The sequence below is a fragment of the Castor canadensis genome, chromosome 4, assembly GCF_047511655.1.
Source record: "Castor canadensis chromosome 4, mCasCan1.hap1v2, whole genome shotgun sequence".
In the NCBI taxonomy this organism is placed as follows: Eukaryota; Metazoa; Chordata; class Mammalia; order Rodentia; family Castoridae; genus Castor; species Castor canadensis.
The window spans coordinates 128,750,473-128,773,753 of record NC_133389.1 but is presented as its reverse complement, the minus strand read 5'-3'; the positions used below and the strand labels follow the sequence as shown (position 1 = coordinate 128,773,753).

The 23,281-nt window shown below is 52.1% G+C and overlaps 3 protein-coding genes across 3 annotated transcripts; 1 reads left to right on the top strand and 2 right to left on the bottom strand.

Moving 5' to 3' along the window:
• Nucleotides 1-310: 310 nt before the first annotated feature.
• Hoxd12 (homeobox D12) lies at nt 311-3,494 on the bottom strand. Its single transcript, XM_020184341.2, has 2 exons — nt 2,322-3,494; nt 311-2,162 (listed from the first exon to the last, which is right to left on the bottom strand). Exons 1-2 carry the CDS (start codon nt 2,893-2,895, stop codon nt 1,924-1,926), a joined length of 813 nt encoding a protein of 270 aa, XP_020039930.1. The 5' UTR covers nt 2,896-3,494; the 3' UTR covers nt 311-1,923.
• A 3,148-nt stretch (nt 3,495-6,642) lies between these two features.
• Nucleotides 6,643-9,798, bottom strand: Hoxd13 (homeobox D13). The gene is made up of 2 exons (XM_020184340.2): nt 9,021-9,798; nt 6,643-8,271 (listed from the first exon to the last, which is right to left on the bottom strand). The coding sequence occupies exons 1-2, from the start codon at nt 9,796-9,798 to the stop codon at nt 8,021-8,023; spliced, it is 1,029 nt and encodes a 342-aa protein (XP_020039929.1). The 3' UTR covers nt 6,643-8,020.
• An 8,556-nt stretch (nt 9,799-18,354) lies between these two features.
• On the top strand, nt 18,355-21,993 carry Evx2 (even-skipped homeobox 2). The gene is made up of 3 exons (XM_020184342.2): nt 18,355-18,781; nt 19,669-19,943; nt 21,262-21,993. Exons 1-3 carry the CDS (start codon nt 18,355-18,357, stop codon nt 21,991-21,993), a joined length of 1,434 nt encoding a protein of 477 aa, XP_020039931.1.
• Nucleotides 21,994-23,281: the final 1,288 nt, after the last annotated feature.

The following is a 23,281-nucleotide window of genomic DNA, read 5'->3' as shown; positions in this document are numbered from 1 at the left end:
TAGTGTTTGACATACACTCAAATCTGCCTATGGTCTTTCCACCTTTGGATATTTCACACATACATTTTATACACCATTTCCTAGCTGCCTCGGAAGCCATTTTCTCATTTAGTGAACAATCAACACCTGAGGTGAAACCACAACCAGGACAAAACAAAAGCCGAATTTGGTGGCCTTAAAAACATTACAAAAGAATTTGAAGTGTTTTAAAAAATCAACATCACCCCCTTAACAGCTTGGTTGGGACCTGAATGTTTATTTCCACTCAAAACATTTCTATGCATCTAATATATACAAGGAGTTAGGGGTGTTTTTTTTTTGACAAAATCAAAACAAAATATGCACAGTAACTGTTAGCACAGAAAATGAAATTAGTCTAACACCACCAACTGAAGTCAGTTGGGTCGAGGCTCAAGGTTCCCTGTGAGATGCCCCCCTAGATCCAGACCCTGGTCCTCCACTGAAAGGATATCATTGGACTTGGGAAGGAATCATGAACCTATGGAACTGTTGTGCATCTTGCTCATTGAGTGAGTGCTACATCTCAGAAAAAGAGGGAGAAAAGGCAGGGATTTAGGAGCTGGGGGTGGAGATTGTGTTCACTGAGAATAAGGTTAGACACCCAAACACACCCAGAACAACTACAACTGGCAACCCTAGTCTCCACAAGACACACCTGGCAGGGTCCAGTGCCTTAAAAGCTTCACAGGGGTAGGCCAGACATGCTTCAGAAAGGGCACAATGTTTGGCCTGTGGTGGAATTGGTGGATGGTGGAGAGGGCAAGAGAGAGTTGCTTCTAGATCTGTTTCCTTTTTAAGAGCAGCAACTAGAAGTTAAGAATCTAAGAGGCCTCTCTCCCACCCCAAGACTCTGGAGGAAGAGTTTTTGCCTCTTCTTATGGTGGTCCATTAAGGTCATTCAAGAAAGAAAGACATGTCAACACCTTTACTCACTTCAAGAGGAAAGCCATATTTACAACTTGAATGTAGGACCCCCTCCTCCTATTTCTTACTCCCTTCTCTTCCCCCCTGGATATCTTTCCCTCCTCCCTATGCAGCCAAGCCTCAAAGAGACCAGCAGCTCCCATCACTAGAGCTCAGCTCTGGGGTTCCAGTTACAGGGTGCATGGGCTTGACCTATGCATGTGTGAGGAGGTGGGAGAAGATTGAATTTTGCTCTGGAGTCCCAGCCTCTCTCATTCTAACTCTGGGAAGGAAGCCTTCCAGTCCATTCTACCCAGCTGGATGGGTAGAATGAAATGCCTGCCCAGCCAGCATTTCAAGGTATCTCTAAGTTTGTCTTGCCACTCTGCTCCTCCCCTCCCCTTTCCTCAAGTCTGAAGGTCTAGGGCGGCTTTTGTCCTCCCAAATTAACCAGGGCAGATGGGAGGGTGATCTGTTGGTCCCTGTCCTTTCTTCAGAGCGGAGATCTTGGCTTTATCACAAAGGGCTTTAATTGCAAATAGACCCACGTTATTCACAGCCCTTCTCAAGGCTACTAGGTCCACTTTGAGCCCTAGCTGGGTGCCTGCTAAATGCAGAAATGACTGGAAAGAGGGAGAAAAGGAGAACCAACCGGTTGGAAACAGAAAAATCCAAGTACAAGGGTTAAATAGCAAGCCTGTTTGCAAATGCCCCAGACAAGAGCAAAGACAGGTGACCGCAGGTCCCACGTGGGACCAAGACTGCATCGCAATTCCCAAACACCACTCAGGAGCTTCTCAGAGAGAGCAGAAAGTGAAGAGGCCCAACTAGCCTCATCTCCAAATCTCGTACTGGCTTCTGGGGCTGCAGACTTAACGGGAGGGCAACTGGGACCCGCCGAGTAGGAGCAGAGGGAAAAACCCCAGTCCCAGCATCTCCCCACGCCAGGCCTTGTTCCAAAAAAGGGCAGGCCTGTCGCAGCCGCGGCCACGCGCGCAGCTAATAGAGCGCCAGCGCCTGCTCGCGCAGCACCACGCGCTTCTTCTTCATACGCCGGTTCTGGAACCAAATTTTGACCTGCTGATCGCTGAGGTTCAGCCTGTTGGACAATTCCTTGCGCTTCTGCCGGTTGATGAATTCGTTGGCGAGGAATTCATTCTCCAGCTCCGCAATCTGCTGCTTCGTGTATGGTTTCCGCTTCTTGCGGGCCCTCCCTGGGGCCGCCCCCCACGGCAGGCCTGCAACACAGCCCCAACCTATGTCAGCCCGGTTCGCTCCGGGTGAACTGCCCGCCCCCAGCGGTTGGCCTCCCCTAGCGGTTCTCCTCCCTCTACAACTCTCCCTTGCACCCCCCCATCCCGGCCCAAACCGGCCTGGAGAGCGTGGGCACCGTTTACCGTCGGGCAGCGAAGGTCGCAGGCAAGAGGCGACACCCGCCGCCTGCACTGTCATGTTCAAGTTGAGCGGGCCCTTGGCGTCGTCCTTGAAGGTGGCGGCGCAGGGGGCCCCGTGGAGAAGGCTCGCGGAGCTTGAGGCGGCCCGGCCCACACCCGCGTAGTCATACTTGGCCGCTTTGAGAGCAGCAGCTGCAGGGGCCAGGGTCGACTCGGGGGCGAAAGGCGGCCTCGTACGGCCACGCTCCTCGGGACCCGCGGCCGCTTCAGACGTATAGAACTTGACTTGTTCTTCGGGTCCGTCCTTGGCGCCTGGAGGCTGCAGGCCAAGAGGCCCGGAGCCTGCCAGGTATGGCTGCGAGAAGCCGCCAAAGGCAGTGGCGCTGGCAGGCTGCGCTGGGGCGCACGAGGCGGGCGTGGCGGCCCAGGGCAGAGCGCCGCGCGAGTACGAGATGGGGGGAAGCGCGGCCAACTGGCCGCCATTCGGCCGCAGGTTGGAAAAGTAGAAAGAGTCGGGTGACTGCAGATTCAGAAGCGAGCCCACATAGCCCGCTCTGTAGAGACTACGCTCACACATCTCCAACAAAGGGCTTCGGCTGTGCTCGCAACAGTATTTAGTTACAACCGGGAATAAGAGGACAGGCTCAGACGATTGGACGAAACTTTGCCTGCAGGTTCTTCAAAGCCGGTCATTTCAGCACCGCCTACATCCCCCGACCCGTTTCCCCCCCTTCAGGGTATTATGATAACACCCGCAATGTTCGATGGTGAACCAGGCTGCCTACAGAGCCAAAGCAATAGCTAAGGTAAAACCTCTGAAAGTTTCCCGGCCAGCCTTGAGAGTTTGCCGCATTGGGCTGAGGGTGCATTTGCCCACATGTCCCTTGGGACCTTTCCTGGTCTTGCCTAGTCTTGATTGGCTTTGCGACCCTTTTCCGCTGGCTACCTGGGCTGGGCTTTCTTCTGCCAACGTTAAGTTGCTGCTGAGACATTTTCCAATAAGGGCACCTCTGAGCTTGGCTGGAGAGGGCAAGGTCTGGTGGGGCCACCAATGTTATCCCTAGATCTGAGCAATGCCACTCTCACCCCAATCCCTTTTAGGCCTCTTCCCAAGGGATCTAGGGCCCAGTGTTCCAGGTCTCAGACATGACCCAAGAGGTTTACCAAACCGGGGAGAAAGACATCACAAACTCTGCCCAAGTTTGGAGACCAGAAAGGATGCTTCACATCAATCCTGGGTTCTGTGGCCAAGTCCAGAAACTCTGCTCCTAGAGAAGTTGCCATCCAGGTCCATGAAGAATGCCACCAGGGAATCAAGCAGCTGCAGTAGCCAATCATGGCCAAAGGCTACATTCCTTTCATCTCCAGGAGTCACTTTGGCAACTACACCCTGTAAACCAAAACTCCAAAGTGTCTGTCCATTCTTTGGCGGGCACAGCAAGACAAACTCCTCTGACCTTGTGTGGAAGGGCAGAAAAGTCAGAGCCACCTGGCCAGACAAGAACAGGCACACCGAGGCAGCCAGCTAGCATCGTTGCTCGCTTCTACGCCTCCAGGGACGCGGGAGGCTGGCGGCTTCACCCGTCTGGCAAGCAGGGAAGCGGGAAGGGCAGCAGTCCTTGGCGGGAGGGAAGTATACGCAGCCCCAGCTTCAGGCCCTCTTGTGTAGTCCAGCCGGAGCTCTAAGGGTCTTCTGCCTCCGGTACCAAGACCCCTAGAGACCCCGCGAGGACGCCTGCCTTGGCCTGCAGCAGGACCCACGTCCCCTAGCCAAGCTGGAATTGGTTAGACCGCCAGCTCCGGCAGGGAGACCACACAGGCGCCGCCGGAGGGCAAGGCTGACCACCGCGCTGCGACTTTATTGTGTGAGTTATGGCGACCAATTGGGCGGCTCTGGGGAACGCAATCCGCTTCTTCTTCCTGCTCTAGGGCGGGGTGGGGGGGGGAATGAGGGGTGGGGAAGTGGGGTGAGGGAAGTCCAGGGCTCCTCCGGGCACTGCCATAACTTCCTCAGGAGCTCAGGCAAGACAGACTCACTCCGTTCCCCATCCTTTCATGGGAGGTGTGGGGAGGAGGCACAAGTTACAGTTACAACCCTAGTTCCTAAGACATTTAAGGAAATCCTAAGGCGTTGGGTCCCCATGAGTTCTCATTTTGGGAGACCTTGCACTATGTTCCATGAATCGCAGCCTCCTCAGCCCCTAAAGTTACAGTTTCAGACGTCCGTGCAGTCTAGGCGCCTCCCACCTCAAACTATAGCAATTCTCTAGTATTTCCAAATCCAGGGGTTTCTTCTTCCGACTGTTGGGCAGCCTTACAGCTGGTTTGCTCCTCGGGATAAAATGCATAAAGGAACTCAGTGTGAGACAGAAAGGATTAGAACAGCTAGACTTCCTCCATTGCTCTTTGCCCAATCGCTTCACTTCGTCTCCCAGGTTTATGACTTTCGAGGTCTGGTAGACAAAGTCTTATGCGAGGAGCTGAGAGCTGGAGACTCCGAAGGAGGGGGTGGCAGGGGCGGGAAGGAGGCTTAGCCTGTGAACAAGAGAATGGAAAAGGATCTTTTGGTGGAGGAGCTAAACGGCCTCTTCTGCCAATGCCGCCGACCGCCCAGGAGATGGCGAGCGCGCTCCATGCCTGGCGAGGCGCCGCCACACGGTCAAGATCAACAGTGAAGGGCGGCGGGGCCGACTTGGGGTCGCCAGCCCGCACGGTCATGGCCCGCTGCCAGGCGCTGCGGATAGCCTCGGACAGCCAGAGATCGTGGCTGCAAGGCTGACCCGGACAGCGGAGCCCAGGCACCAGACGAAGCAAGCGTTACGGCCGCGTCTTTGTCTGGCCTTGAATCCCGGCTCCAACGCTTCCTTCGCCTGGAGATCACACACGTAGACAAGCTGACCTCGGTTACCACCCGCACCCCCTCCCAATCGTCCATCCCCATCCCCAGCACTAAAAATCTGCCAGGTTTTTGAGCAACTCTCCCGGAGATTTCTCAGTCTCTAACCGAAGAAAAGGCCTCTCTTCAAACTCCCTCTGCCTTCCGGGCTCCCTGCGGGCCTCCCTTCCAGTGCCTCGACCACTTGTGTGCTGCTCTGCCCCCTCCGCAATTCGGAATATAAAAGGAACACATATAAATAACAAAGCCTTCATCTGTTACTGATTTAGCCGTCAATCCGAATTCCACCAGAGAGCATTTGACCGCAATTTTAATCTTCGGCAAACCTGCCATTTCTCTTAGGCGGAGAGAAATTGACGTGCGAACTACAGATGAAAGGAAAACCTCGAGCAATCCCCTCTACCCACGACGCGAAACCTGAGAAACGGACCTGGGAAATGGAGAGAGACTTGAGAGTCTGGAACTTAAAAAAAAAAAAAATTAAAAAGAGGGGAAGGGACGTAGGATATTGGAAGGACAACAGGTCTGTTCCTGATGAAAATGGGTCTTCTTAGAGGGGGTGGAAAAAAGGAAAATGTTAGTGATCCTTCCCAAAGTATAACGTCGGGGAAGATGTGGCCCCATTTTCAGGAGTTATTCTTCTCCAGAGATGGAATTGTGGTTTTTGTCTATCTTTGTATTTCCCTCTCTCTCTCTCTCTCTCTCTCTCTCTCTCTCTCTCTCTCTCTCTCTCTCTCTCGGTCTTTCTCAAAAAGAAGTTGACCAGAGGGTCAGTCGACAGAAAGTTATGAAAGAAATCAAGCTGGGTCAGAGAAAACGAAAGTACTTCTCAACTTTAGGTTCCTGCGCTTTCTCACAGAACTATAAACTTTCCTGCCAGAGAGTTTACATATTGCGTGAGATTTTTTAAATCCGTGTTTAACTAACTTGCGTATCAAAAAGCTAGCAATCACTAACTTGTACCGAGAGCTCCGAGCAGTGCCCCAGTTCCTCAGCGGCCATTTCCCTGAGTGGCAAAAAGGCATCCAAGAGAAAGTTCCAAGTGCCTAAAAATGGTTTCCAGCAATTAGGATGTATAATTGTGTTTCCAGTTGTTAATTGTTGTGTGCAAACAGCCCGGAGAAGGCGATATGGAATAAGCCTGAAATGTTTCTGTTTTGATTGCCAAATATGGATATGCCTTTCTAATTTCAAGATCTTCTTAGCGAACATATTTATAAGGGGCCCTTCTAGGTTGAAAACTTCCAAGTGAGTGAGTGTTCCTACACCCAGGCACACAAATACATCTCATTTTCTAAAATAAATAAAACTATTTAAATAATTGATAATATTGAAAGAGAAATAAAATTTTATTAGTGATTTTTAAGCTGGTCTGGTAAAAAATGATCATTTTAGACATCCCAAATGATATCTTCATTTTATAAAATCCACTACTTGTGTTAAGGAGGGGAGGCACAATGGAGAGCAGAGCATCGAGGTTTCTGAGACTAGAACTGGTGTCGAGTTTCCTTATCTGTACAGAACATCGTAGTGCTCAAGATAGTAAGATTTTATTATAAATAAGAACAGTTTCTAGAGGCAACACAAGCTTGAAAAAAGAACACAAATGTATAAAGACTCAGAGGAAACAAAGAAAGTTCTGTTTATTTGCATCTTCCTAGGAGTAAAAATTGATTTTTAAACGCCTGAAGCACTGCTCACATAGCTCACAGACATTACATCTATAAAAACAATGCTCTCAGTTGTATAAATATGCAGTACTTTAAAAAGTAGTTATTTAGCATCACTTTCAAAAGCATCTTTTTCTTTCCTTCTTGGACCTTAGAGTGCCACCTATTTTTAGTTTATTAGATATTTTAAAGCCCTGCAAGAGGTCCAATGCATTTGTTCAGACAGCTATTTCTTCATTGGGTTCTGGACAGACCTTCCCACCCATGGCCACATTGGCTCAGTCTCTTTCCAGGGATTGAGAAGATGGTCTCAGTTCAAATCCCACAGACCAAAGGGCAAGGCAAAGGGCACTTGCACCACCCACAGTCACTCTCCCAATTGTAGTTACTTAGATATCATCTAGAGTTAGAAAAATGAAGGCATCTGTGAGGACAGGTTATTTTCAAATAAAAGCTTAAAAAAACTCCAATCTCTAATGCGTGTTACAAGTATACAACTAAAAAGCAAGGGACCCAAAGTTGGAAAGATTGTCCTCACTCCAATACTGATAAAACACTATTTAATAAGGTGGCTACTTTTAAAGCCATTTCAGTGCCTTCAACCCCATTTTCAAACTTTCCCAGTGACCCCAGCACACTGCCTGCCTAGAGCTGTTTCTGCTTGCCTCAGGGCAACTGCTGAGAGCTAATGATTCAAGTACCCAATCACAGGGTGTGAATGGCTGCAAACTGTTCTGGCCTAATGGATTAAGACGATAGTCAATAGATGTACAAAGTGATTTTTAAAAAATAAAACCCTTCGATCAGAATGGCACTTCAGAATTTCATTTGGGAGGATTATTTAACAATATTTCAAGTCTCTCATACTGGCCTGGAGGGAGAAACAGAACATTAAAAACATCATAAAAAATAAGCCTAGACAAGGACAAAAGTAGTAATAAGCAAGTATGGAACAGAACTACAAAGTCAGGTTGGGTAGCAAAAGGTTTGAGAGCCAGATAAGGGTCAAGAGAGAACGATTCACAACATATACCATCATAGGCAGGAGGGGGAATTAAATACATATTCAAGTCTTTCCAAAGGTCTTTTGGAGACAACTGAAGGCATTTAAATGGTCCGTGGCCAACCTGGCCACATCAGGAGACAGTGTCTTTGAGCTTGGAGACAATTTTCTTGTCCTTCACTCTTCGGTTCTGAAACCAAATGGTCACTTGCCTCTCAGATAGGTTCGTGGCAGCAGAAATTCGCCGCCGCTTGTCCTTGTTAATGAACTTGTTAATGGCATACTCGTTCTCCAGTTCTTTGAGCTGCAGTTTGGTGTAGGGTACCCTTTTCTTCCTTCCCCGTCGATAGACACACATGTCTGGCTGATTTAAGGCCACATCCCCTGGTACAAACAACAGCATGGGAAAAATTAGACTGGGAACCGTGTGTATGTGTATATGTGTCTGTGTGTGGGAGTATGTGAAAGAGTATATAGAATAAAGAAAACCAGACTGCTTACACTTTATTATTATTTACAGACATATTATTTACGTGGTATTAAAGAAAGATTATTTGCACTTCAAAACAATGGCTAATTTGATGGATCATTATGGTTTCTCAAACAGGCATCTTAACAAGCCTGTGATTTTATAGTCTGATTATTGGGGAAGTTCATAAGGACAATTTCTGCAATTGTCAGTTGCATGCATTCAAACACACACACATAGAGAAACTTACGCACACAGTATGTGTTCAGATCTTTTCTTCAAGCTTTGATTTCTGTGTTTGGAGCCCTTACACTCTAAGAAGTTTAGTGGTCACTGGACTGCCCCAGTCTTTGAAAAATGGGGGCACAACTTTGTGACACCTTTTAGGGAAGAGGCCTGCCTCTCCAGGAGAGAGAGAGACCTTGGCAAAGGACACCCAAAGACCCTCAACTTTAGGAGAAAATCCGCTGCTTTGCTGCACACAGGAAGGAAAGGATCCGGAGAGAGCAGCTTAAATAGCAGAAGGAATTAGATTCCATAGGAAGGAAACAAACTTCTCCACTGGGTTAAACCTGGTCAGACCTGGAGACAGGCACACTAAAATAAGGGGTACACTCCGAGCTTTTTTCTCCTCTCCCCCTTCCCTTTTCTCCGTTGCCCCTACCTGGAAAGGATGATTTCCAAAAGTGGGACCCCTGTGGCTGGTCCTTGGCACAGTACACCTGGCTGTTCCACCCGTTGGCCAGCGTCCAGGACTGGTAGCCCTCCATGGAGATGTACGCCTCGTGCCGAGGCTCTCCGGAGCCAAAGGTGGACACCATGTCGATATACCCGGGCACATGCTGATAGGGACTCGTATAGCCCTGGTAGAAGGACACCTCCTTGGCTCGCGAGGGCACCTCGTTGGTTGGTACGCTGCCGCTAGCCAGGCCAGACACGTCCATGTACTTCTCCACCGGGAAGCCTCCGAGAGAGGCATGCGGCGACGACTTGAGAGCATTTTGCTGCAAACCCACGCCGTGCGACATACGACAGCTATAATAGCCATTACCGAAGTGGTAGCCATAGCCCAGTGCTGGAGCGCCCGGTGGCGCTGCAGCGGCCGCGGCGGGCGCGGGTGCGGGACACTCTTTGGCGGGGGGAGCCTCTGGGCGCGCGGCGACCACAGCCGAAGATGACGACGACGAGGCGGAGCCCGTGCGCTCAGAGGTCCCCGGGTATGCGAAGCTGGAAGCCGCCGCTGCTGCCGCGGCCGCAGCCGCTGCCGCCGCCGCCGCCCGCCCTGAATGTGTCCCCGCGAACACTGGAGCGGAAAGGAAGCCGCGGCACTGGCCCGGCGCAGCAGCCGCCGCCACCGACGAAGACGAGGAGGCCGGGGCGGCCCCAGCGGCCCCGCCGTCTGCCCGCAGCCCGTCCATGTCCCAGCTCCCAGCGCGGCTCATGGCCCGGCCTGGCCCGGCCCGGGCCCTGGCCCCGGCCCCGCGCAGGACACCATGGCGCGGCGCGCCTCCTCCCTCCTCTCCTTTCTCTCCCGTTCGCTCGCTCCCGCCCTCTTCCTCTCGCCCTCTCTCCCTCTGCGAGCCTCCCGCCTCCCGCCCGCCCGCCCGCCCGCCCTCCAACAGGTTAGCTCATCGCGGGACGTTTATAAAAACGAAGTTCAGGTTGGGAGGGGGCGTGGGCCGGTCAGGGGGCCGCCTCCCGCCCCGAGGGCGCCGGCCGGGGACAGTGCCATTGGCTGCGCGGGGCCACGTGGGGGTGGGGGCACAGGGGAGCCTGGCTCCGGGCCGGGGCCTGACTGGACCCACCCACCCCGGCCCCCACCCCTGCTCAGCCTCGCGGGGCTCCCCTCCCACTGCCGCCCTCCCCCAGACCCAGGCGTTTGAGCTGCAGCCACCCCCACGAGTTGATTGCGCGACGGCCCATCCCAGGCCCTGTCTGCGACTGAGGCGGGCGCCGAGGCCTGCGCCTGGTCTCGGGATCTGCTGTTTGCCACCTCCGCTCTGCTCCCCGAGTCGCAAATGAACATGAAGGACGGAGATGGACAGAATGACGTGAAAACCAATTAAAATTTTTTTGTTGCTTAGTTCTAAAACCCGATTTCGAAGGAGCAATATTTCCCTACCTACCTTGGGCATCGCGTACAGGCAAAAGCATTTCACTAATATAAGATTAATTGGAGCAGATGCTACACACACACACACACACACACACCCTCCGCCCAGAAAATGCCCACAAAGCACTTGTGCGGCGGCGGCAAAGACTTACAAGTAAGTCAAGTAGAAGAAGTCACCTCGGCGCGGGCAAGTCTGACCATCTGCACGCCCGCGAGAAAGTCCTTGGGTGCCTGGTCCACGCCTCTACACTCAGGCCAGCCTGGCGTCGCCTGCCGAGCTGGGATGCCCAGTCCCCGCACGTCCTCCCTCGGCCTGCAGAAAAGACCCCTGTGTAGGGCGCAGGAGGCGAAAGCCACTCTGCCGCCCGCCGGGAAGCTTCTGCGCCTCGCCCACAGCCTACCGGCCACTTGCATTTTACAGCCACCACCCACCCCCGCCCGTTACTCACACCAATTAATTGAAAACTTCACTTTCCCAGGGACCTTTGTTTCACTTCCTTTTCCAAACTGCCAACTCAACTGCAGAGAATTGAGAGGGGCAAGTTAAGAGGGTGCTTTTTTCTCCAAGCAAAGTTGGGGCTGGTTGATAGGAGCATCCCAGATGGGTCTGTCTCCAAGGGAGGTAGGATGGGTTCCAAAAAGCTCTGGTGAGACTAGTCTTACTGCCATAGTGTTAGAGATGACAGCCCTAGTCCCTCCATATCACTTCCTGCCATCCCTTAGCCTCAGAGCCTCAGCGTACCATCCTGTGGTCTTAGCAGTTAATGGGACACCTCTGTAATGAACTTAGGGGTCTTAGATGCAATGTCAGATCCGGTGATCCAGGGGTGCTGTGGTGGGTGTGGTAGTCCTCGGAGGGAGCCAGTTTGGTTTGGTAGAATCAACTCTCCAGGCCAGCCTCTCTCCAAGAAAATCGCTCCCCTAAGCCTGTGATTGGTGAGGCCAGGTTGTCACCCAGCACTGCTTCTAGACTCAAGACAGACCCTGAGTAGAGTGAAGAAAAAAAGCCAGCAAGGCCCTCCAGGGCCTGGCCTGGCATTGCAGGGTGGGCTGCTGGTGTTGGGAGTGTTGACATGCAAAACACAGTAACCATAAAAGGCTCAAATAAAGGGGAAGTTATGAGAGGTGGTGGAAAAGAAAAGCAAGAGAATTTGCTTTGACTTTTTTGAAGTCCTAGACATGTTCATGATCAAATTCAACACAGGAGGGTCTGCGCTTTGTAGAATTGAGAGAATAGAAGTTTTCTGATGACAACAATTTTGGGAGAAGAAGGCAGAAGTTAGCAATGGGAGTTAGATTTAAAGGGCCAGGTGACAGGGTTGCTGACTTTTTGGAAGGGATTAATTAGGTCCTTTTTACCTAACAATTTTAGTAACAAACCAGCTAAGCATAGGCTACCCTGAAAAGCTTTTACTTTTCCTTGATTTCCCCCTTCTTTTTCTCAGAGAGGAAAAAAAATGTGGCGTACTTATAAATTTTTTCTATGATCCCCCCCCCAAAAAAAAACTAACAAATTTATTGGAGTATTGCTAACACAAAACTGGAACCAATAAAATGTCAGTCTCTTAAAACTAAATATTTTGGTGATTTTGTGCCCTTGGACTTCAATTTTATTTTCTATCTGGTAAACATATTTTAATGAAGAATTATACATTGAAAATAAAGAAAATGAAATTAAGATAGGAAGAAAAACTTGTCAAGTTTTGCAATTTTTCATGCAGCCCATTAATTTTTGCTTAATTTTTCATGCAACAAATTAAGTCGTGCCAGACTGGAGGGAAAATTTGAATTTATGCTCAAGATGAGACTTCTCAGTATTGACCAGCTTCCAGATGCCTGGTGGAACCCTTGTAGGATCCTGGTCTCTCTGCCCATCCTAAAGGGTTTTGAATAACAAGGAGCTTTGCTTTTGGTATGACGATGTGGCTCCTGGCCTCCAACAAAGCCTTTGAGGTTTCAGCTCTGCAGGAGGGGGTTACTCCTGGGAAAGGGGGCTCTGACTGGTCCTTGGTAGGCGCCTAAAGCCCAGGACCCAGGGAGCTATTGGATCACAATGCTGTGGCTAAGTACTAACCAAAATGGGGTGCTCTGTTTATGAACTAGTGAGGTCCATAGCTAACAAAACAAGAGTGCAAGTACGGGAAGAATTCTGAGGCTGAACTGATAGAAACATTTTATTTACCATGTATGTCCTGTGTCTGAACTGATTTTGGTTTTAAACTTGATAGCAATCATTTTCTTTAGTTGTCCAGGAGCACATATTAGGGCTTTAACAACAAAAATAAGTTTTGTTAAATGAAAGGCTTTTGCAATGACAATGTCTCCAAATTCTTACGTATCTTTCTGTGAAACGTGCTATATTTCCTAACTAGAAAAACTCATGAAGTCCTCTGTTGCCAAAAGCCCTACTTTACTCTTGTTCCTCTTCCTCCTTTCCCTTCACAAGCACCTTTTTGAGAATCGATGCTGTTCTAGAAGTCATATCCTCTTTTGTCATCCTTGTAGATGATCTTGCAAATTATTTCCCAGCCCCTGTCCTGGGCTGGGAAATGGGTGAATACAGGCTGTGATTTAGATTTATTGAAGTTTCTCTGCTTGCCAAGACAGCAATGAGCTCAATTAACCACATAATCGGTGGCTATTAAGACCAGGATGACAGGGTCCTATCAGAGTGGGGTCCTGGAGACTCCTTTGAAAGTATTTGCCTTGAGGGCCACAACCAGGAAATGCAGGACACCCTCCTAATTAACTTGTAAGAAGCCAAAGATTCAGTGTAGAAACAGTTTTAATTCTCAAGGCTTAAGTCCTGTGGAACTGCTTGGTTAGTGTTCTTAACCAAATCTGCATCCTGCCAATTTTAGAGCTGATTTTCTCTCTTTAGCCAATAACCAGTTTCATCAAAAGCTAGAAATATCAAAAGAACAAACAAACAAGCAAAAACCAACCATCCAAACGAACAACCTCCCCCAAACCCAAGCTAGGGGGTTCTAGCAACACTAGAGACTGAAACACTGTGTTCAGGCACATTCTATGTCATTAGATGCATTCCATTTAGGTTTAATAACAAAATTACCTTTATTGAGTAAAAATCGTTTGCAACCACCACAACAAAGACTTTCTTCAAACCCAAAGTGTTATTTGGTGAAACTAGTTTTGCCTCCCACAGGATTGCAGGCCTTTGTTTGGGATGGAGAGAACTCCTCTAATCATGGGTGTAATTAAAACATTGAGGGTCTTCCCTCCCAGGGAAGCACTTCTCTGATTAGGAGGAGGCTTCTGGAAGCTGGGGGATCTGGTAACTTGTTGCAGTTTTTTTTTTTTTAATAAACGCGGGGACTGTAATTTGCTGTTTTGTCCCACATCTCAATGTGTGGGCTGTCCTAGAAATACACTTTTCTAGCAGACTACTGTTAACCTAGACCCAGCAAATGCTCAAATGCTGTTGGTCGTTGAGGTAAAAGAAAATAAGTCTGACTTTTGCCATTTCTCAGAGTTTGCAGTCTCTATGGGAAATCCACATTGTGGTGACCAGCAAGGAAAAGGGTTGAAGTCTAGGAAAGTGTCTAAGCAAGAAAGAGGAACTGAGAGGTAGGCAAAGGATGCTAGTTAGTGGCCAGACTCGGCTTCCCTGCACCGAGGCACGCAATTCCCCGCGCCTGGCGCTAGATGTCCCTGTAAGTTCTCCCGTCGCATCTGAGCGCAAACAAGCTCCAGGCAGACGGCGGGTCTGAGTAACCTCACTGTCCTGGGAGAAGGTATTCACCCAACGCCTCACTCATAACCGTGCCGGGTGTGGCGCGGGATTGCAGGGGCAGAGGAAGAAGTAAAGACAGAAGCAACCGGACAGATCCCGACCAGCAGAGAGCTAGAGACTTGCCAGGCGAGGGAAGGGAGCATGAAGTTGCCCGGGCTAAGTCGGGCCTGGTTTGTCAAACCCTCACTCTCCCTTATAAACCGAAACTTGCAGCCGTGGGGACTGCACTTTGCCTGAAGAAAACGTGCCCGGGGCTCTCAACCCACGCTTTAGAGGTCCTGCTGTCCAGCTATATCCCGCAGCCTCACTGTCCAGCTTGCATGCGACTCCGTGTGGGTCCGCCGGCTGGGGGGCCCCAGCTGCTAACAGCCCTCTTCGGGGAAGACCAGAGCCAGGCCCCGGCCACCGCGGAGCTCCGCTGCAGCTCCGACTTTACCCGCGCCCCTTCCTTTCCCTCCAGCACAGCCAGGACAGATTTTTATTACCTGTGATCTCAGGCCAAAAGTGTTTACCACTTCACCTCAGAGGACCCGCTGCTGCACAAGAAACAAATATTTAGTTTGAAGGCGTAACAAAAAAAAAATTAGGCTTTGTTCATGTCATTCCTCTTTTGGAGCAAAAAGTGCTTTTCAGACCATATGGAGAAAGTCCTTTCCGCACTCCACCCCTCCTTCCCATCTTAAAAATTCCTTCCAAGTCATGCCTGAGTGGGTTGGATTCTTGTTTTGTTTTATTGAGTGGGTCCTGTACCTTGGTAGTAGTGGGTTGGAGCCTTCAAGAGGCTGCGACTAAATATCCGGGAACTTTTGACAAGCTAGTTTTCAGCTCAGCCTCTGCATTCTGGGTGCGAAGTTACCGTAATCAGTAAACATCAACAGTACTGTGTTCATCTTCTCTCTACCTTCTCTACAGGCTAAATGTTTTTGAAGTAGGCCTAAATTTAAATAAGGCATGAAGTATGAGAAAGACAAAGAATGCCATCCAAAACTTTGAACTACTTTATGGAGATAAGTCCGTTGTATAGCATAGGTGATAGGTGTGAATAGTGAGCAAGTCATTGCACCTGTCTGTCATTACCGCTGAAAAGGGATACTACCATTAATTTCAGACTTGCTCTAAGCTTTAGAGCAGATAATGCATGTAAAAAGCACTTGGCATCGCATAGTAAAAGCTTTATATAAATTAGTCAATATTACTACTAATGGGTTTATGATCCAAACAAAGGGACACTAAATACTGAAATGGAATGTTCACTGTGCTCCATGAAAGAGTATTGTCTGCTAAGTACAGTTCAGTGAAAAATTACAAGTGTGTTTACTGTGCGTAGTTTCCCCGTCATGGCCTCGAATGTACTTTTCATAATAAACGTGCTAGAAATACAAAACTAGTGTTATTTAAAAGGTGCAAAATAGTTTTCAAAACCACTATTGAATGAAGGTGTCGCCGAGAAATGGTGTTTTTCTTTCGCAACAGACTAAGGTTGGGTTTGGCGTAGCCTTTGAAACCAAAGGTGGCGCCGGGTCCCAGAAGAAGGGAGGAAGTGGGAGACCCGGTGCTGGGCGATAGAGGAAGGGGTCGCTCTCCTCACCCCAGCCCCGAGCGGTGGCGTATGTGAAAACGTGAGGGAAACAGATGGGGGCGCCAAACGATAGCAATAAAGGCATTCGCTGATTTCCGCCCAGGCAGCGCCTCCATAGGCCCCCCACCTCCGGCAGGACTTTGGCCCCCCACGGTGCCGAGCCTGGACTAAAGTACCCCCACTTAGTCCCCAGGGCGGGCGGGGACTGGGCAGGGGACCCTTCCGGGGCACTGGAGCTGCTGGGCGTCTGAGCTGAGGAGCAGGTTGGGGGAGTCCACAGCGTTGGGCTCCCATCACACTAATGGTCCGAGAACGCCTGTGCTAGGAGAACGCAGAGTGCTGGGGCTGGCTGGCCACTGGGGCAGAGGAGGAGGTGGACACCAGGTCAAGCCCTCGTCCAGGTGCCGGCTCTGCGTTCCCAGGCTCTGCTTGCCTCCAGCCACTGCGTGTCTACCGCTTTCCGTTTATTACCTAAAAGAGGTGGTATTGATTTTCTAAGCAAAGCGTTGTTGAAATAAGTTGGCGCCAAGGGGAACAGGAGAAAAACTTTTGGCATTGACCATATATGTGTACATATGTATATAAATATACTCCACACCTCGCCTCCCCTTACATTCCTGAAGCGCCCCCAACGGGTCCAGGGTTAAAAGGAAAGCGCCAATAGACAGATGGGCAAAGAGATCCCAGGTTTGCCCCTAACAGACCCCGAAGTGCTAGGTGTGGGGGAGGGAAAAAAGGAGGGGGCTCAGGTTAAGGTCTGAGTTTGTGCTGGGGCTAGGATGCAGGACCCGCTCCCAGCGCCCAGATTGCTAGGGTCTCCCGGCAGCTTCGGAAGTTCACGGGGTTGGATCACTGTGTCCTGTCCTTGTCCTCTCTTGTCCTGCCCCGTGTCCGCGAATATCTCTCTCTGGAGCATCTGGCGGGCAGGCACAACGCATTCGAGTGGGGCCGGGTGGGGCATAAGCGCAAGAGGAAATGAAGAGCAGCCTGAAGTGAAGATTGATCTTCGTTAAAATGGTTGCCACCGGCGTCATTATGACTATCAAAGTTATCGCCAAGAGGCTCAGCCTCCAACCTCAGGCCTCAAGGAGCATCCGAAAGGTTTGCAGGCGAATCTCCAAGACCGAACTCTGCACCGGGAACACCCGGGGCCACAGGTAAGGGACTAGGGTGGAGAAGGGGGAGGAAGGAGAGAAGCAAGAAGAGCAAAGTTGGGAAAGGGAGGGCTGCGTGGTTTTAGAGGAAGAAGACAGGTTCCTCTTTCCTGCTGTTGACCTCAAAATCCCGTTATTTTGTCACAAATACTTCTATTTGAGGTGGGAGGGAGTAAGCTGGCAACGTAAAATTGGGTTCGGAGCTGTCCGTATGTCGCTGTAAATCGTGACTGTGTTTAAAGTTAGCTGTCGAATTCTACTATCAAATCGTCTGTCTAGTTCAATTCCCCCAGGGAAAATGCGTAGGCGAGAAGCCTATCCATCAGCAGGATTATAAAAGTAAAAACCCAGGGACTTCGAGTTCAGAACTCAGGGTGCAAACAGTGTTAGAAAATCAGAGACGATCTAAGGATTTCCGTTTGAAGGCATGGGGCCCTCCGTATCCCCCCCGGCCACGTAGCAAGAAAGCATTTTAAAACTGTACAAGATTCTCATTCTCATTCTCTCTCTCTCTCTCTCTCTCTCTCTCTCTCTCTCTCTCTCTCTCCCTCTCGGAAGGAAACACCCAGGCTGAGGGAGAGAACCAAGGGTCCTATTTGTTAAGTAAAATACATATTTGGTTCTCAAAACAGAAAGATAAGTAATCCAGACAGGAGCGGGCGCAAGGTCTTCTCCTTACGCAACTCTTCCTGCATCCTCCCCCTTCCTCCCCCCACTTACGCCCCCAGCTTGTAAATGTTGGAAAAAAAAAAAACCTTCCCAAGGATCTACTCTAGAAAAATCAAAGCATTATCTATTATTTAACACGTATCTGTGTCCGTGGAAAAATGAGGAAGGCGCTGCATGATTAGGACCTAAGGGGCAACCCAGCAAACTGAGAGCGTAATGATGCCCCTAAATGAAGGGGGAAATGTGCCACGGCGCGCTCTATTAATCAGACTGTCAATTTCACCCCTGAGGCCAAACCCCCGGGCGAGCAGAACTGGCTCGGAGCGGGCAAAGGACCGGAGCCTTCTTCCTCACTTCTTGTCTCTTCTCGTCTCCTACCTGGATCTATTTGTCTGATCTGAAGCCGCCTTCATTACCCACTGACAGGAGCGTGTATTTATTTGCTTATAAACCTGTTACAATAAATGATTATTCGAACAGCGTCATTCGTACCTTAATGACGAGCGGGCGCTACTTTTTGATGAATGACATCTCGGGCTCGGAAGGATGTATGGGTCATTTTGACCAGTCATTCCCTCGCTCTGGCATCCCACAATTTTTCCGCCTCCCTCCAAAAGAGATAATAATATTTAGAGGCGCTTGCTGGGGCTGAATGAGAATTAGCCCTAGGCACAGCCCATCATTAGGACGGGACAGCCGGGCCACTGTGACATTTTTTAGAAAGCTGAGATGATGGAAAGAATAAGAAAAGAGATGATTCTGATGGAGAGAGGGCTCCATAGCCCTACAGCCGGCAAGAGGTTCTCCAATTTGTCCGACTCGGCTGGCAGTGCTGTGCTTGAGGCCCTGGAAAATTCGCAGCACCCGGCTCGCCTCAGCCCGCGCCTACCGTCCGCCCCACTGCACGGCGCTCTGGGAGACCTCCCCGCCAAGGGCAAATTCGAAATAGACACTTTGTTCAACCTGCAGCACCCGGGCAGCGAAAGCACCGTCTCCTCCGAAATCGCCTCGGCCACCGAGAGCCGCAAGAAGCCGGGCCATTATTCAGAGGCGGCCGCCGAGGCCGACATGAGCAGCGACGTGGAGGTGGGCTGCTCCGCGCTGCGCTCCCCCAGCGGCCTCGGCGCCGCGTCGCTCAAGGAAAACAATGGCAAAGGTAACCGCGCAGTCTGCGGACTCTCCAGTCCTGTCCTCTTTGCTCCTTCGCGGCCCCCCCGCCATTCTTTCCCAGTGCCTTTACCCCTCCGATAGCAAGCCGCACGGAGCAGGCTCGGGCAGGGGCAGGACGCATGCTAGGTACCGTGCCCTTCTCTGTTCCTGAGCCTCCCAGCGCGGCACAGGCCTGCGGAGCCTGGGGCGCCAGGCCCGCTCGTCCTGGCTCCTGAGTTGGAGAAAATATTGCTACGGTTTAAGAGCTGGAGTGAGCCGTTAGCCAGCGGCCGAGTTGCTCTGGGGAAGGGTGCCCTGGGCAGATTCTCTTAACTCCGCTGCCTCTGAGCCCCCAAGGCCGGGTGGAGGGGGCATGTATTCTGGGTTAGTCTGAACGAGCTTCTCCCCGGGCCTCTGGTTCGACCGCTTAGGTCAGCGGGAGAAAGAGTTGCAAAGTAGATTCCACCCCCTAATGGCTGAGTTTGAGCTGCTACTGACTTGAGAATCTTACAGTATTTTAAATCAAACCCAAAGACTGTCAAAGGGTTTAGAGGCATACAGAAATCTGCCCTGCGGTTTCCAGACCATGGCAAACCCAGAGCATCTCAAACTGCGCCCCGAGGTATCCGTTTTCCCTCGGCCAATTTTCCTCCCGAGCGGAAGTTTTCTAATTATTTAAGGGAAAAAACCCATCCTAATTCAACTCCTATTATTTGGTTATAAAGAGCTCCCCAAACTTTATTGATTCCATTAACGGCAGCAATTTGTAAGCATGACAGACTCCATCAATTCCGGCAGCGACTTTCCTTCCTGACAAGACTTCCCCCATCAGCCAGCAGCCCCGGCGCAGGGCTCTCGGCCCCTACAGCGACTCATGCACTGTTTGTTTGCCAGGGTACGCGGAGAGCGGCTCGGCCGCAGGCACCACGACGTCGGCGTCGGGCTCGGGCCTCGGCAGCCTGCAACATGGTGGTGGCGGCAGCGGCGGCAGCGGCGGGGGTGCGGCTTTGGGTGGCTCTGGCGCCGATCAGGTGCGACGCTATCGTACGGCGTTCACCCGCGAGCAGATCGCGCGCCTGGAGAAGGAGTTCTACCGGGAGAACTACGTGTCCCGGCCCCGCCGGTGCGAGCTGGCCGCTGCGCTCAACCTGCCAGAAACCACCATCAAGGTATGGATTCCAACGCGCTTCCTGCCCGGGCCTCTCCCAGGGCGCCTGGCTTGATTTGTTTCTCCCCCTCCCCCCCCTTTTTTTCTTTGTGGGTGGTGGGATTTAAAGGAGGACCCAGAAATCCGCGAGGGTTAGTCACCAAAGGAGCTGGCTTTTTCATTTCTCCGATGCCGAATCCTAAGGGTTGGCAGGCCTGGCTGACCTGGGAAGGCCCCTTGAATGGAGACTGAGATGTTGCTGACCGGCCCTCGCCTCTGTTCGATTCTGCTCCAGCGCCTACCCATGTGCCCCTTAGCCATGCCCATGGCCCCTCTTTCTCCTAGGCGGCAAAACCAGTTGGTCTTTGTTCCTCTGGCACGAGCCCCAAGTGAAACTTCATTTGCTCTTAATCTTGGGGATTAATTTTCCCCATAAATCGTTACTACACGCAGAAAAGGATACTGTATTTTAAAAATCGATTGGGTTGAGGACATAGTTTCCTAAACAGTCTTCTCTTGGGTACTGGGAAAAGAGCAGCCTCCTGGGGAAAACGTAACGAAATTGTCCTTCTATATGTTATTAATTTTTATTATACGTCCAGGAGTGATAGTAGGAAGCTAAAGCGACTTGGTGAACACTTCATGGAGCATTCAACGCTCCAGAAAAAGAGGAGGCTCCATGGGATAGGAAAGGGGTGTGGAGGTCCCCCTCCAATTTGATCGGGCTTTCTTTCATTTAGGGTTGTGACGAATGATGTCTTTATTAGATACTATGCTACGAGGAGTAGAAAAGTCACCTTCCCAGTTTATGGGGACACTGCTTTCCTTACTTATTTAAGGCAAATGATTCCAACAAAATTATCCCTTCAATACCCTAATCGGACCCGTGACCCTAGGGGCAGGTCCTTGCAGCTCGGAGGGCTCAAGACCTGGCGCGGTGATCTCTCAGGAAAGCTGCCAAGACAGCTTCTCTTCAAAGGCCGACCGGAATCCCTGTGCAAATCCTGGGATTGAGAGACGGGTGTTCGGCGAGGCTGGACGCCCTTGGGTGGCGGGAGGGAGACGAAAGGTTGGGTTGGACCGAGAAAATGCTGCAAAAATGGAGCAAACTCCGGAGGAGCCTTAGCTGGATACGGGAGAGACGTCTTCCCTGAGGAGGATGTAACCGAGAGAGTCTACACCTGTCCCGGCTGAGAGAGCTAAGTGGACTTGGGACTGGTTCGGTGCGAGAGGAGTAGGCCAAGCCATTTGAAGGGCCGGGAGGGTTGGGGAGACTCCGGGAGGGGGCTGGGAACACGGGGCTCTCCCTAACCCGGGCCATGGCGCGGCTGTCCCCGCAGGTGTGGTTCCAGAACCGGCGCATGAAGGACAAGCGGCAGCGTCTGGCCATGTCCTGGCCGCATCCAGCCGACCCCAGCTTCTACACCTACATGATGACGCACGCGGCCGCCACTGGAAGCCTGCCCTACCCTTTCCACTCGCACGTGCCGCTGCACTACTACCCGCACGTGGGCGTCACGGCAGCGGCGGCGGCCGCCGCAGCCTCTGGAGCAGCGGCGGCGGCCACGTCGCCCTTCGCCACTTCCATCCGTCCGCTGGACACCTTCCGCGCCCTGTCGCACCCCTACTCCAGACCGGAGCTGCTGTGCAGTTTCCGCCACCCGGGGCTCTACCAGGCTCCCGCGGCCGCTGCGGGGCTCAACAGTGCGGCCTCGGCCGCAGCCGCCGCAGCCGCCGCGGCGGCCGCAGCCTCTTCGGCGGCAGCCGGGGCGCCCCCCAGCGGCGGCTCCGCGCCCTGCTCGTGCCTCAGTTGCCATAGCAGTCAATCCGCGGCAGCCGCCGCCGCCGCCGCCGCCGCCGCCGCCGCCCTGGGATCCCGAGGTGGCGGCGGTGGGGGCGGTGGGGGCGGAGGCGGCGGCGGCGGTGCAGGGGCCGCGGGGGCCTCGGACTTCGGCTGCAGCGCCGCCGTGCCGCGCTCCGAGAGCGGCTTCCTGCCCTACTCGGCCGCGGTGCTTAGCAAGACCGCCGTGAGTCCGCCAGACCAGAGGGACGAGGCGCCGCTCACCAGATAACTACGTTGCCGCCGCCAGGGGGCCGCGCCTGCTGCTCAGCGTGGGCCCAGGAGCCTCCTGTGCGCCCCCTGCGGCCTCCGCGCGCTGCCCTCTGTTACCGCTGCCTCTAGGGGGCGCCCCGGGGCGCGGGAGGGCGGAAGGAACCTGCGGCGAATGGGGGGAAGGAACCCGCGCGAGGGCCTGGCGGCCGTCCCCCCAGATGATTTCTATTTTTGTATTTTCTGCCCAGCAGTCTCCCCTTTTTCTCCCCTCCTCTAAATACGTTTCCCGCCGTCCAGGCCCCACTTCCCGCCTGTGTCCTGAGCTCTTGGTCTCCCTGAAGACAATCCCCTGCCCTAAGTCCGTCCTCCCGGGTCTTGAGCCCTGGCTGCGCGCCCTCGGGCCCATGTTTCCCCGCTGGACCGCGCGGCGAGGAGCAATGGAGAACCGCGACAAAGAAGAGAGGGGAATGGTGTGCACGAGTGCTCGGGGGAGGGGCGTCGCCCCCGCGGTTGCCGCTGCCTCTCTTTTCTTTAAACGAGGGGGAAGGAAGTGGCAACTTTTCTCTCAGCCTGAGCTTGTTAGAGGCCCTGTCGGAGGAGAGGGGAGGACGGAAGTGTGAGAAGGCCGGGAGGGCAGATGGAGAGCGCGGGGCCCCTGGGTGCGCGGGTCGGGGCAGCGAGGCCCGGCGGGCTGTGTCCGCCTTTCCCGGGAAGGACAAAGCCGAGGTGGGAAGGGGTGGCAGTCGCGCCTCCTCCTTCCCGGTCACCACCGTTCCCTCTTTTGGTCTTTGGTTTCAGGGCTGATAAGATGGAAGTCTCTTGCATATTTTATGCAAAATGCAGTGGCTAATGAGGTGACCACAGCCTGGCCAGGGAAGGAAAGGGAAATGGAAGGAAGGTAAGGGTGAGATTGACAGATCCCTGTAGGATGGAGAGAGGCATTTTCAGCTCAGTTTTCCAACTGCCGGGTTCCACTCGATCTGGGAAATACTTGAATCTCTAGATAAATGATATTGTCCTAAACATTTTAGACTTTTCTAAGTTCGAACTCTCTGTTCTCCTGGACCCCTTCTGTCCTCGCTTTTCTCTTCCTGGGGTAAATCCCGGCAGATTTGTCACGCATGTCTATTGCGCCTTCTCCTCTGCAAAGTCACCGCTGGGTTGCTGAGACCCGCTCTGCCAACCCCGGCTACAGGAGGGGTTTCCTTGAACTTGAAGAAAGGTACATCAAAACCCACCAGTGTTAACTGCCACGTCAATTTTGATGCTAATAATGTGCAGATTATGACGAAAATTGCCAATCATGC

What these genes read in the sequence shown, in the direction of transcription:
- Hoxd12 (XM_020184341.2), bottom strand. Translation starts at nt 2,895, where the DNA reads ATGTGTGAGCGTAGTCTCTACAGAGCGGGCTATGTGGGCTCGCTTCTG. An exon ending in GCGACCTTCGCTGCCCGACG is followed by an intron (nt 2,163 to 2,321) that starts GTAAACGGTGCC and finishes GCTGTGTTGCAG; the next exon opens with GCCTGCCGTGGGGGGCGGCC.
- Hoxd13 (XM_020184340.2), bottom strand. Translation starts at nt 9,798, where the DNA reads ATGAGCCGCGCTGGGAGCTGGGACATGGACGGGCTGCGGGCAGACGGC. An exon ending in TTGGAAATCATCCTTTCCAG is followed by an intron (nt 8,272 to 9,020) that starts GTAGGGGCAACG and finishes TGTTTGTACCAG; the next exon opens with GGGATGTGGCCTTAAATCAG.
- Evx2 (XM_020184342.2), top strand. Translation starts at nt 18,355, where the DNA reads ATGATGGAAAGAATAAGAAAAGAGATGATTCTGATGGAGAGAGGGCTC. An exon ending in CAAGGAAAACAATGGCAAAG is followed by an intron (nt 18,782 to 19,668) that starts GTAACCGCGCAG and finishes TTTGTTTGCCAG; the next exon opens with GGTACGCGGAGAGCGGCTCG. An exon ending in TGCCAGAAACCACCATCAAG is followed by an intron (nt 19,944 to 21,261) that starts GTATGGATTCCA and finishes CTGTCCCCGCAG; the next exon opens with GTGTGGTTCCAGAACCGGCG.